Source organism: Colletotrichum chrysophilum, assembly GCF_026319265.1.
Source record: "Colletotrichum chrysophilum strain AFK26 chromosome Unknown scaffold_42, whole genome shotgun sequence".
NCBI lineage: Eukaryota > Fungi > Ascomycota > Sordariomycetes > Glomerellales > Glomerellaceae > Colletotrichum > Colletotrichum chrysophilum.
This window is the reverse complement of record NW_026517329.1, coordinates 174,690-188,472: the sequence shown is the minus strand read 5'-3', so window position 1 is coordinate 188,472 and position 13,783 is coordinate 174,690. Positions and strand designations below refer to the sequence as shown.

The 13,783-nt window shown below is 57.0% G+C and overlaps 3 protein-coding genes and 1 non-coding gene across 4 annotated transcripts; 2 read left to right on the top strand and 2 right to left on the bottom strand.

The window, feature by feature from the left end:
* The first annotated feature begins 2,213 nt into the window (after positions 1–2,213).
* On the top strand, positions 2,214–2,295 carry COL26b_005970. The gene has a single exon. It is a non-coding gene; the product is annotated as a tRNA-Leu (tRNA).
* Positions 2,296–4,218: 1,923 nt separating this feature from the next.
* On the bottom strand, positions 4,219–5,359 carry COL26b_005969 (uncharacterized protein; the record flags this gene model as incomplete). The annotated part of the gene is made up of 2 exons (XM_053178802.1): positions 4,219–5,027; positions 5,254–5,359. The coding sequence occupies 2 exons, from the start codon at positions 5,357–5,359 to the stop codon at positions 4,219–4,221; spliced, it is 915 nt and encodes a 304-aa protein (XP_053037273.1).
* A 614-nt stretch (positions 5,360–5,973) lies between these two features.
* On the bottom strand, positions 5,974–8,478 carry COL26b_005968 (uncharacterized protein; the record flags this gene model as incomplete). Its single annotated transcript, XM_053178801.1, has 5 exons — positions 5,974–6,570; positions 6,623–7,561; positions 7,613–7,952; positions 8,001–8,302; positions 8,368–8,478. 5 exons carry the CDS (start codon positions 8,476–8,478, stop codon positions 5,974–5,976), a joined length of 2,289 nt encoding a protein of 762 aa, XP_053037272.1.
* A 484-nt stretch (positions 8,479–8,962) lies between these two features.
* COL26b_005967 (uncharacterized protein) lies at positions 8,963–10,819 on the top strand (the record flags this gene model as incomplete). The annotated part of the gene is made up of 1 exon (XM_053178800.1): positions 8,963–10,819. One exon carries the CDS (start codon positions 8,963–8,965, stop codon positions 10,817–10,819), a length of 1,857 nt encoding a protein of 618 aa, XP_053037271.1.
* Between the last annotated feature and the right edge of the window lie 2,964 nt (positions 10,820–13,783).

Here is a 13,783-nt window from a genome sequence, read left to right as displayed (position 1 = left end):
GCCGGCGATGGAGATGTACGGCATGACTGGACGGCCGGTGCCGAAGTGAAAGAACGAACGAACGAACGGCCCGCCTCGTGCAGCCTCTCACAGCTCCGCCCGGTGTTCAGTATCGGAGCCGGGCGTTTGGCCATGCCTGTGGGAGAGAGAAACAGCGCTAAGCGGGTGTCAACCAATCAGCCAGAGGCGTCCCTCTTCACTCCATTAAGGTTCCGCCCCTCGATCTCTGCGAGCCGCATCGTTAGCGTGGATCGGGAGCATAGGGGGACCCTTCGTGCAGCTCGCGCCGCCGCATCCACGTCGCCCGTCGCAATACCCGGCTGGCCTCGATCGCCGTCTGAGCCACTATTGAAAGCACCACAGGTCGCAATGTGACAAATTCACGATCCAGACCGTTCGGCGCATTTCAGCAGATTCCCATTTTCGACGCGATGTTTCCGCATCTCAAAACCATGCGGATCTGGGAAACGCCCCCGTTCCCACCACCGCGCCTTCACCACAAGGGTTCTGGTCCAACCATACCACTTGGCCGTTGATGTGGAGAAATCTATCCAGAGCCTCGGGCACGCACAACATGGAGGGGAGTGTGACTCGATTCTGCACGCCATCAGGTACGCGAGCGAGAGGAAGAAACAAGGGCAGATCGCCTGCCCTGCGGCACGGTGCTGCCTTACCTTGTGTTCCTCCCGCGCGGCCACACATTACCCCTAGCGCTGTGGGTGTACTCTCTCGGATTGGCCACTCGCAGCAGCTCTTCCGTGCCCACGTGAGGGTGCTCCCGATGGGCCCTGGAAGCTCAACTGCTTTCTGACAAAGAGTCGCGTGCTGGGACTGACTACGGCGGCTATTGCATCTTGCCACGGTCAGGGGTTGGCTGGCTGACTGTTCGCCCACCGCAGCAGCCCTGCTTGACAACAACGGCTCGGCCCCTACTGCAACTCGCATTCTGAGGACGAATATGCCGAACCAAGCCTCCGAACAAGCTTATTTCTGCCGTTACATCTCATCGCTTGGTTAGCGACTGATGGTTATCCGATCTCAGAGATTTGCGGGGCTCCCGCGGATCTGTGAACGCGGGCAGCAACGGGGGGTGCCCGAATCCGTCGTTCCCTACTCGGCCCCTGAGTGGTTGTTCGAACAGTCCAGAGCAGGCTCGGTGTGCCACCCCATCCCACCCACCACACCGATATGAAGGTGCGCTTATCCCCCCTAAATATTAACGATAAACATGTTTCGCGCAGACAAGCTTCCGTATTATTGCAGAAGTGTCAGGGAATTTGTGGAGGTTGAGGGACGAACAGGAAGCCCGCCGATTCGGCACGCCCGTCAGACAACCCTGGCGGGCTTGACATGAGAACTGAGCCGATCTCTGGACGGGCATGCACGGCTGAAGTCTGTCGGCTATTGGGCATTCTGCTCGCACTCGCCTTCGCAAATTCCGATGGCAGGTTTCTACCTTCTGCCCAAACCCTGACGGGGCTATCGGTGCCAGTGTTCAGGTCCTCGACGCCCCCTTATTGGCCAAGAGGAGCCCGGTACACGTCCACTGGTCAGTCAGGGTCCTTCCACGAGCGGCCACGAATGGAACGGTCGTACGCCAACGTCCGCCCACACTGCTGGACGCACCTGTCCCTGTCCAACAAGCGCTGGTGGGGATTCCTGCTGCTGTAGGAGCAAACGTCCGACCGAGTTCTGAATGTAATGAAGTTCGTTGGTTTGATAAAGAGGATCGACGTGGCAAACTGCTTGTTCTCCATCCGAACAGCTCTCTCGTTCCTGTTCCTGATCGGCGCTCACGGTAAGATCCAAGATCTCAGCCCCTGGCGGGCGCGTGTCTGTGGGAGCGGACAGACAGCTCCGAGGCGGGCTGGGGGAGAACCGATGGGGCGCCGGCCGGACATTTTCGACCGGCGTGCGTTGCCTGCCGGGTGGCGGTGTAACATCGCGGCGGCTTCATTGCGGGAACATCATAAAGCCCTTGTCAACTTCGACCCCCGTTTTTCCTATTGTTTTTTTCATGGCTTTCTTCTGTTTCCCACCCGCAAGTGGATCGCAAAGAAGACCCTGAAAGTTTCAATCTTCGAACTCGAGGCGGCTGAAAGATGGCATCCACCCTTCGCAACGTCGTGGCCCACCCACGCAACCAACCGCCAGCGGCCCCACCTAGGGTAAATGATTGCGAACATCCGCACAACTCGGCATCCACAACATCTGGCAAGATGGCCGAGCGGTCTAAGGCGCTAGCTTCAGGTGCTAGTCTAGAAATAGGCGAGGGTTCGAATCCCTCTCTTGTCACAATATCACGGCACTGAGCCGTTTCTTTTTAGTGTTTTTGAGACAATTTTGTTGTTGCGAGGTTTGTTAGCACGCATACGTCGTGAGGCATGTCGTCCGACACGTGTGGAAGTTCCCAGTCATGTCGTGATCCTGTGCCTTGTGCGACTGCCTTCAGAAGGCTCAGACAATGGCGTTAGGGCCTGCCTACTTAAGGACGGACTATTTAACTGCACCTGTTGGTATCCCTTACTGTTGCTGGGCAAATCGTCAAGTATGCCAGCAATGGAGATCCGTGAGATTCGCCGTTACACACCTCCCTTGGGGCCCTTCAGGTTGAGGTTTACGAAGAGCCGTTAGGTTGTGTAATCAGTGTGCTATAAACTACCACGCTGTCGCCGTCGTAAGTGTATTCTAAGGAATATTCTGAGAATGCGGGTGGCATACGCCGCTGAGGGATTGTCGAGAATACATAGTTAGTACACTTGGTAAATGATCTTGAGAGTTGTGGCACTCGGGCTCCAAATCCGGAAGTCACCGCACAGTCCCTGGCTGCGGCATTACTCACAAGCTATCGCCCATTTTGCGGTTCTTATATCCCAGTCTCCAATCATGCCCATGCCTCTTGACGTTTGGATATTCAACTCCAGAAGCCTGCGTTTCACTCAGCTACGTCGCGGAATTACGAGTCCTCCGGTCCCTCGGTCGCGTAAAGGGGGTGTTCTCGCATTGGATTGATGTTACACCAATCGATTCTTAGCTGGAATCTTTCCCAGTAGGAGGCTCCTTGTGTGCGGCATGTGTTTGTTGTTGTCGTCATCCAAGGTCCCGGCTGGCGAAGAGTGGGTGACCATTGGACTTCCCGGGGGCTCGCCATGTCGTCGTAGGCGGTTTCTTCAGCTTGAATAGGCCGAGTGGGACGGACGTAAGACAGTAAGACACCGCAAGATTTTGACTTGGTTAAAGGGGATGATATTTTGGGCTCTCCAAGGCCTCTTGTCCTAAGGTAGAATCACCTCTGCTGATAAGACACCAGTGGTCTCGGGAGTCTTTGCCCATTGGTTTGCTGGCAAGTTGTATGCCCGAGTGGCTCACTTTTATAATCCCAGAGCTGCCTCTTCTGGGCAGAATACATACGTTTCGGATAGACCGTACAGTATAAATTGAATAGACGTTCTGCGGAACTCAACAGCCAACGCGGAAATCCAACGCGTTGATCTTGCCTTCGAGAATTCGCTGGTTGATTCCGGAGTGCTGTGTGCACATTCCCCAGTGGGTGCTGCAGCCACCAGCGCGAATCCTTTTCACAAAGAAAAGGCGCTCTGAAGCCCTCTTTGGTATCAACAGCTCCAGTATTCGAAGTGTATCAAGTCAAAAAGTTGTCGGACAATGGGGAATAGTCTCCTGCATCGCATGCTACCACAATCACGGCTTGTATTCATTTTTCGGTGGCCCTGATTACGATGACGAGGGAAAAGTGTCAGCAGAAGGTGACATTCTTGCGGAGAAGGTCTACGATATGAGCTGTAGACCCATTTTATATCAGCTCCATATCGACCATCGTCCTCGTGTCAGGCAAGAGGGGATTCTACGTATGATGTTTCTCGACTTTGGCGTAGAACTGCACAAATTATCCAATCCGGTGCTGTCTATGACTCAGCCAAGCTTCATCGCCGCTCCTTGACCGTTGGTTTCCCCTGTTACTCCTTAAAGCCTTGGATGCGCTTCGACAGTAAGACGGGCTTCAGTATGAGGCGTTGAGAAGGTTTCACTTCGTATCACTTCACCAGTCTCACCAGATAGAGAAGCCTTTGGAGTTGCCAGTAGTCCAGAAGATCCTCTATATTGCTCTACCCAAGATCCTGCCCGATATATGCTCCGCCTAGACAGTCGCCCGCCTTTTCCAAATTTTGTCATCCAAACACAACACACATCTCAGACCCTCTAGTTGATAGCTCTCATGGTCATCTCGACAACCGCAAAGGTACCAGCGCTCACAGGCATGGCCCTCAACAGAGTCGGCACAATACCCCTCCAGAACCCCCTCAGCCCCTCGCCGCGGTACGTCTGCGCGAAGCAGTCGCGCATCGTCTTGTACCTCTGCTCGGCGCCGAAGCCGTCCGTCTGCATCTTGCTCTTGACGACGTCGAACGGGTAGCTGCCGAGCCACAGCGCCTCGCCGGCGAGGCCGCCGTACCACGCGACCTTGTAGCTGGGGATCTCCTTGCGGTCGACCTTGTTGCGCGCCGCGTCCGCGTTCATCATCCACTCGAACGCGAGGAACCACACGCCGTACGCCTGCGCCTCGCGCCAGATCGTCACCGCCTCGCCGCGGTACAGGCCCTTGAGCACGCCGCCGTGCGCCGACAGCTTGCGCACGCAGTCGAGCGGGCCCGAGTACAGCCGCGCCGCGCCGTGCGGCTGCGTCTGCAGGCGGATGCGCACGTGCTCGATGGGGCCCGAGATGACCGAGTTGGCGACGCCCGCAAAGGCCCCCGCGGCGTAGTACTGGCCGTACGAGAGCGCGGGGCTGCCGACCTTGGCGGAGTTGGCGGCCTCGAAGTAGCGGCGCGCCTGGTGGAAGGCGCCGAACTGGATGGAGACGCAGGCGCCGATGCCGAGGAGGGGGGTGAGGGTGCCCTTGTAGAAGGCGAGGGGGCCTTCGTTCTTGTAGATCTGGGTGGCGGCGTCGACGGCTGTTGTTGCGGTTGTGGAGGTCTGGAGGCGGACCTTGACAATGTCAAAGGGCTGGCCTGAGTACGGTTAGCATGTCAAATCATTGTACCGATCAATTGGGCTCATTGAGATGAGATATCATGAGAATGTCGGTGGTGGGAGTGAGATGTCGTTGAGCTCGGATGTTCTTCCGAAGTCGGCCCCGTGCCGAAGCTTCAACTCGGGAAACACAAACTCATGCTCTCTCCGTTTGGATTTCCTCGACGATAAGATACAAAATGAGCTCAATTCAGAGCAACTTACCCAGGAGGACCTGCGCAATACCACCAGCTGCACCGGCAAAGAGATCCTTGGCCGTCTGCAGCGCTCCGCCGCCAGCGATCTCGGGGTCGACTGCCGCGTCCGCCATTGTGTGTTCTCGGTCTGGATCTAACCCCGCGCCCAATCGCTTATCGGGGCCTCCCTCGGCTCTTTTGCGACAGAGACTTGATGAAAAGTCTTTTGTTCGCGACTGGATGCGAGACTAGCTAGCAGAACTGCGGTGAGAGCACGGCGGCTTCAATTGACCGAGAAGCGAAATGGTGGTTGTTGGTTGAAGGACCCTGAGCTTGAGTAGCTTTAGGTTTAGGTGAGATTTATTTATCAGCTGCCGGTTCCCCAGATAGCTGGTGTGGGGCATGCATCCAAGGCGCGAATGGCGTGCTACCGTTTGGCTCGTTGTGGTCCTCAACTTGATGACTCAGCTGCGTTCCCGACAGTTGTGAGCACAATAGAGTCAGTTTTGTAGACGCAATATGCTGAGATTTTGATGTCAGGTGTGATCATCTGCAATAACTTCCTACCTATCAATTCAGACAATCATCGCATTCAGACAGGCGGACCATCTGAGAAAGACATAACAATAAGAAACAAGTATCGTTGATATCATGCTTAGCTATGCATCAGTATAGTCGGAATATTAATCGAGTCCAGAATGTTCTTGCTTGCCCGATGCTGTTTGGCTTCCGCTGAAATGTCCAATATCTAGTACCGCCTGATACCCTTCTTCTCCCCTTTCGCCGCCTCCTGCGCCTGCGCATTAATCTGGATAGCCTCCTTGAGCTTCCCAATGACCTCAGGCTGATTGCTGAATGCCCGTTGCAACACCTCGTCCAGCTCCTTCTCGACCTTGCCAATCGGCTTCACTCCCACCTTTCTTTCTCTCGCGTCGTTCATCAGCTTGCCCCAACGCTGAGTGAAGGCGACGATCGACTGCCTCAGCAGCTCATCAAGCTGCTCGCTCATGTCTTCCACCGTCAACGTCTTCGCCGTGACCGACGGTTGCTGCGTGCCACCACGTGACCAGAGCGAGCCGATGCTGATGATGTTGCTGACAAGGCCGACCCAGTTCTGAGGGCTCAGGTGGTCCCAGATATGGCCAAAGTGCTGCATGGCGGCGGCGTCGCTGCGGATGTCGCCAATCTCGAGAGACACAAGTTCGTTCTTGATGATGAGGAGGTTCTTGACCATGAAGAGATCGGCGTCGGTTCCAGCTTTGATGGACTTGATGCGTGCTTCGGCGCGTTGCAGAATTTGAATCGTTTCGCGGACGATCTTGAAGACGACTTGGCTGTTCTTTTGCTGTTGACGGTGTTAGTCTGCGGTTCGAATGGATCGGGACGGTACGACTTACGCTTCGTTCTTTCGGCATGGCTTGATCGTACATGGACAGCAGCGTCAACGCCTGCTTCACCGTGGGGTACGCGTTGGACGTAGACAGGCCATTAATAACGGGCCCGATTGTGAGTGCGTCGTCTTTCACCACGGCCTTGGTAACCGTCTTGGTGATCTCCGCCTCGAAGGAGTTGTCGGTGAATACCCACAGGTGCTCCGTCAACAGCCTAGCACTGAGTTCTCGGCACTGACGAGCAAAAGGAGACTCCTCTTCATCGTAGTCGAGAACCAGGTACTCATTCGTCAACCAGCCGACGACACTGCAGATCGTATCGAGGTCAGCGGATTGCAGGGCGGATTGCAGGTTTGTAGCCAGGTGCACAATGTTGGCCGGGTTAACGAGCGACCTGTTGTTTGACTTCAGAACCATATAGGCAGACTCGAGGTCTGAGCTCCATTGGAGATCCAGGCCAAAGATTTTAGCAAACAGGTTAGACTCGTTGAAGGCGCGTTCGAAGGTCTGCTTGATGTAGTTTCTCGACGCCGTCTCCACAGACAGGTCCTTGATCTCCTTCTTAAACTCGTCCACATCATGCTGCATCATGAGCTTCAAGTCGCGATCGCGGACGGCGAGATACGACTGGAAGAGGTTGCTGACGGTGTTGGAGTATATCTCCTTGGCGACACCAGCGATGGGAAGACCGTATTCGTCGTACACGCTGTTGACGACTTTGTGGATGTTCGGGATCAACGAGTACGAGTCCAGAATCATATCTTGGAAGCGGCCGTAGGCGATCGCATGCCGCGTCGCTTCCGACTTTGTCGCTGCAATTTGACCTGCGATCTCGGATGAGATGCTGTCCAGTCGGTTCGTGAAGCCAACCTCGAGCAGATGCAGCGCCTTGGTGAGCAGAGACTCATAGCGCGCAAGGTAAGATTCAGCATCACGGTATGTTGTCTGATATCTGAGGTTAGACAAAGTGGCAGATCAGAGACGAGGGGATCGTACATGTTTAGACATGAAGTTTATGCAGGAATCCAAGTTCCTCAGGACCTCGCCGAACGAGTCGTCGTCTACCAAACGGCCCGCACCAGGCGCGTTCAGGCGTCTTGTGACGTTGTCCAGATACAGATAGAAGTGGATATCGGTGCCGACCTCGTCCGCAAGCTTCTCGAGTCTCTGCTGCTCGGACAACAGTTCCTCGCATTGCGACTGGAACGACGAAGTCTGGGCCTCCACAGATTGGAACGAGTCGGAGAGCGTCGTCAGGAGATTTAGAGCAGCGTTCGTGTCGTCAATGAGAGCATCGAGGTGTCGTTCAGTCAGCGTCAATTGGTCTTTGTACAGCCTGGTCTCTGTTAGCGACCTTCCTAGAAAGTGAGGATGCTGAACGCACAAGTATTCCTGCTGGCTGGCTTCGAGAAGCTGCTCGTCACAATGGTCCAGCACTGGCCTGCGACTCAGGCTGGGGTCATTGACCTGCGCCGCGACGTCCAGGGCATCCCAATTCTTGTCCTTCCTCCGCTTCCTCCTCTTCTTCTGCTCGTCTTTGGCCAAATGAGCTCGAACGACGTGGTAGAAGTCGGAATACGACTTGGCGCGGCGCAGAACCGTGGCCTCCGGGGGCGTGTTTGTGTCTTCGATCTCTTCAAAGATCTCGTCGAGAGCTTCGGGGGTATCTGACGCTTGTGCGATGCCCTACGACCCAAGCTACAGTTAGAAAGCTGTCTAGAGCGAGGTGGGGTGGAAGCATCGCGGCTTACGTTGGGCTGCTGCAGCAGCGACTCCTTGCGACGGTGGCCAGACCCTTGCGCGGCAGAGGCGGCCTTCTTGGCCACGTCGGGCACGAAGCTGTACCAGGAGTCGTCGTACATGGTGGGCTGGCTGCTCGGGACGGTGGAGGGAAGCTTCGGGGGTGGTGATCGGGGCAAGCTGTCCGTGTCCGGTCTGGCGCCGGTTGACGTTCCCACCTTTTGCAGCACAGCTGTCCGGTTCGGTGTGGTGCTGCTGCCAGCTCACCTCACCTCAGCTTCAGTTGCCCGTAGTGGAGGTCCCTGCCATAAACTGGGCGGAAAATCATTGGCCCCAGCTGCGATGGCTTTTCGTGGTGGGGCCCGCATGTTCCATCCGCTGCGGGGCGCACGGTCCCTGCACGGGCTGCCAGGGGTCCAAAGTCTAGATTTAGTGCTGGCGAATCGAACTTTTAGTTTTCGTGGATGACCTCACGACCTGTCAGCGACCTCCCGGCCGCACCTCACTCTGCGGTGTTCCTCTGGCTGTCTCAATGCACCTATTGCGATACAATCCGATCCCTTACTTACACCATCTTTTAATCTGATTCATCCTGGAAGCCTCACGATGAAGGCTTGCAGAACCGTCACCCAAGCCCGCGCGTCTCTTACAGCGCAGAGATGCTCCTCCTCCGCCGCACGCCAGCAATGGCGTCGCCATGCCAGCGGAGGCCCTCGCCGTCCGGGGCAGAAGTCTCTACTCGGGAAGCTCGTCCCATTGGCTCTCACGGCGGGAGTCGGTGGTGGTCTCTACTACCTGGACGACTCGATGAACGGCCCCATCAAGCAGCTGCTCAGCGGCGAGAGTAAGGACGCCGATGCCCGCAAGCCAAAGTACCAGCAAGCAGAGATCGAGTTTGAGAAGTCGAGGAAGCAGTCGCAGTCCGGATCCAAGGAGGAGAACCGCGACCTCATCAGCTCTCAGCACCTCCAGGTCAAGAAGAGCTGGGAGAACCCCGGCGTCTACGCCTGGGGCTCCAACGTGGGCAAGGTCATCGACCCCAAGGCCAAGGAGAGCGTCGTCAAGCTCCCGCGGAGGATTCCTTACTTTGACGGGAAGCTGTTGAGGGATCTTAAGCTGACACAGGATTTCGGCGCTGCCGTTACGGAAAAGGGCGACATTGTGCAGTGGGGACTGGGCTTTTCAAAGACGGACCCCTCACCTGTCGAGACGCTCAAGGGCAAGGACATTTCCAAGATTACAGTTTCCAGCGACCGCATCATCGCTCTCTCAGCAAATGGATCGGTATACTCACTCCCGGCGGCCCGCAATGACCAAGAGTCCGGCGCCAAGCTGGAGCCGCAGTCAAAGTCGTCGTCCTGGATCCCCTTCTGGAGCTCCAGCGGCCCCGAGACCGTCAACTTCAGAATCCTGACGCCAAAGTCGCTCAGCCGCGGTGAGAAGGTCACGGACGTCAAGAGCGGTCTGCAGCACTGCCTGCTGCTGACGTCCAAGGGACGTGTCTTCTCCGCCGCCGCCAGCACCTCCGAGTTCCCGTCCAACGGCCAGATGGGCATCCCCGGCCTCAGCTGGACATCCCGCCCCGCCGGCCCGTACGACCAGGCGCACGAAATCACCGGCCTGTCCGGGTTCAAGATCGCCAAGATCGCCGCCGGCGACCTCCACTCTGCGGCCCTGGACAAGGACGGCAAGCTCTTCACCTTTGGCGACAACACCTACGGCCAGCTCGGACTGCCCGCAGAGGCCATCTACCAGAGGATCGACGTGCCCTCCCTCCTGCCCACCGCCAAGCTCTACGCCAACAGCGGCATGATCCCCAAGATCACCTCCGTCGCCGCCGGCGGCATGAACACCTTCTTCACCGTCGACGCCGCGGAAGCCGGTGGCATCCAGACCACCGCCACCACCGGCGACCTCGCTCCGGCGCGCCGCATGCCCCGCATCGCAGCCGACCTCTGGGCCTGCGGTCAGGGCGTCTACGGCTCCCTCGGCACGGGCAAGTGGACGCACGTCACGCCGGGCCCGGCCAAGGTCAAGGCGCTCTCCTCGCTCTTCGAGTTCGACGAGCAGGCGAACCGCATGTGCCCGATCCGGCTGCACAACATCTCGGTCGGCAGCACGCACGTGTCGGCGACGATGGACAACGTCACGCGCGTGGGCGCCGGGGCGCGCGGCTCCGAGAACGACACCAACTGGGGCGCCGACGTGCTCTTCTGGGGCGGCAACGAGCACTACCAGCTCGGCACGGGCAAGCGCAACAACCTCAACGCGCCGGGCTACATCGGCGCGCTGGACGGCGGCGCGGGCGACGCGCTCATGGGCCGCGGCGGCGAGACGCACCGGTTCCAGCTGACGCCCCGGCAGACGGTGCGCCTGGGCGAGGACGGCAAGGGCAGGAAGGTGAGCTTGGAGCAGCGGGTGGAGTGTGGGCGGTTCGTGACGGCCGTGTACTCGGGCGTGTAAGTGGCCTTTGTGCCCTTTCTGCGACGGCAACGTCAACGCGGACCGACTGTTACACGTTTCACCATTTAGGGGGGCACGTCACTACGATGTTGGGAAGAGGGAGCTGTGCGACTAAAGGAACTGGGAAGGAAAACTGTAAGGATATAACCATGTAATTTTACACGCAGACCAAGAACATGACCGCTATAAGGCCTGAGGTCGACGAGCTATGGGGGGAGGGCGTTTCTGGCAGGGATACTCGACGCGGAGGTAGGTAAAGCAGGCTGGACGTCGTCGATAAGTCGGAGATATTATCAAAGGGGATCATCAGCCTCAATAGGCTTGCCCCTTTATTTTTTGCTTGGCCAAATTTCAACTCACCTTCTTTTCACTTACTCGCTCGAGCATCTTGGTGTATCCTTGTGTGTGGAATGGTGGTGGTGGGGGGCTTTGTAGATCGTCCGCGAGATGCTGCAGAACGTGAATCATCTGAAGTCTGGTCTGTGCTTGGCGTTGTTTTCGAAGGAAAGGGGGGTGGGTGTGCGGTCAAAGTCGCTTCGTTCCGAAAAGGCTTTCTCGGCGAAAGTCTGGGTAAAAAAAAGGGCTGTGCGATGGTATCAGTAGCAATGTAGGCAACTTGTGACGACCGACAGACACACAGAGAGAGAGAGAGTCGCAAGCATTACGTGATGTATGTTACATGGGACCATCGCCATCTCGAGTCGTACGCCTAACGCAACGACTTGCCGAAGACGACGATGACACTGGAGCGAATGGCGTGGGCTTTCGGGCTTGGCGGTCCGGCTTGGTAGTGACAGACCTTAGGTTGGATGCCTTGTGCAGCCGATAGAGTTATTCCAGAAGCTTGTCATCCGGAACGGGGGCAGCGTTGGATGGGGGAGAGGGAAATTAGTACCGATGTGGTAGTATCTCGGTCTCGTGTTGACGGATCTGCCCGTGTGTGCGTGTTGTTGCGAGAAAGTTGTCTCTGATGATGTGAGGCCAACACGCACACACGCTTGAGGACTGTGGACGAGTCACCTTCCATCATGTTTGCTTTCCGCCCTTTCCAGTAAGTAAGTTTGCAAAGCCTTTCCCATTCCGCTCGTGCTGGGTGATCATCTACAGCAGGGCATCTAAACTTAGCACACACACATACACGCGCATGCGCGGCGAATAGCCGAATGACTTGCCGGCAAACAAACACGCACGCAATGCCGCGGATGATCTGTTCCATGGGAAATAAACCCGTCGGGGTGGAACAACAAGCCGAAAAGGGCTTTTGCGGTTTCTGTTTACTTTCTTCGGCAGAACACGAACACTCGGCCGTGACAGGTCACAGAAGGCGGCGGCGACGACGGCGGGCCCGTCCCGTCCGCCACCCATCTTGAAATAGGAGTGTGGCGCTCGCGCGATCGGCAAGTTTCGTCGAACCTGGCGGTTCCGCCAAAACAGACGAACGAGGTTGCGGACGAATGGGGTGACTTTTGATGTGCCCGTGGGGGAGAAGCGAGAGAGAACCTACGATGGACACTGATTTTCCTCCACAGCCTCCTCGAAGAGGTAACCCACTCGGCAGCGCTGGACCGAGCCTGTCCGACAGTCGCACTCGAGAGGAGAGAGGTTGAATGGGATGTTCACTTAAACTTCTTTGACTTTCTCCCGAAGAAAAGTCTGAAGATAGAATTTCTTGAGAGAGGGAAGATGCCGAGATACGAGCGGCCAGATCTCAATCTTCTCAATCTTGGCTTGTGGTGGAGGTTGCTCACCTCACAGTTCAGCTGGAAGTTTTCCGAAAAGTTAGTGGAAACGGCCAATGAGACGGCGGGGATTATGCCGTGCGGGAGTGGAAAAGGGCGGGCAGCCCCCCCGTTTCGGGATACGGTTGCCGCTGTACGGTGAGCTGCAGGGAGGTGGTTTAACTGAGGTGCCAACCTGCCTGCCCTGCGATGCCCTGCAGCAGCACCAACGGCAGCATCAGCAGCAGCACAGCATCGGGGACGGGACCTTGGCAGTGTGAGTGAGTGAGTGAGTGAGGCATGGAAGCCCAATCAGTGGAAGTGGGCATCCAGCTCCTCGGGACGCGGCGGCAAGGCGGAGGCTAGTGGGGCCACAACGCCCCGGGGCCCCCCCCTGGCGCCGTGGTCACTGGTGTTGCCCAGAAGCAAAAATACCCCCACCTCGCCATTAGCCCCCCTCCCCCAAAGCAGGTGCTACGGTGCTGCCCCCTAGAAACCCAGCAAAACCTCCGTGCACTGCCTTGAAGGCCCCTGTCAGCCGCTGCGGGCGGAAGGCAAAAAAGACACTGAACCTGGGCAGAGCAGGGCAGCAGAGAGAGAGAGAGACAGGCAAACACTGCTAGTGAATGCTGCCCTGGCCTGAGTTTGACGAGCTGCCCGGAAGCCGGGAAGAGAAAATAAAGCCCCCTGGCCAAAGTAAAGTCGCATTTGCAGATTGCAGGAACAGGGCCAAAGGGACGGCTAGATTGTATCGAATTCCATCGGGTCCAGGCCGTCTCGTCCAATCGCCAAAGTCCGCCCCTCGGCCGGAAACAGAACGTGCAACGAAGCAGGATCCAGGGAACTTCCCAACCAACCTGCTGAACGTCTGGACTCTCGCTGCTGTCATCATCTCACGTCTTCTGCCCCTTAACTCCTGCTCCGATCATGCCTAGATAACACCCGCCCACACATCCGGAAGCCTCCTCTTGCGCCGCTCTCCTTATTCTTCCCTCTGGACCTCACCCTCTCCTTCAGTCTCTCTCCCTCCGTCAACCTCACAGCTCCTCCCACTGCTCAGCCAGGCTCCACGTTGCTCGCCCTGCCTGCCCACGTTCTCGTTCGTGGGGAAAAAGGACGGGAAGCTTTTACCGAAAAGAGAGAGCTTGCGATACCCGCCTTTTTTGATTATTATAATCAAATTTCTACTCCGTATTGTCGTCCTAATCGTGGCAATTTCCGCTTCCGAAGCAAGGCCAACCAACCC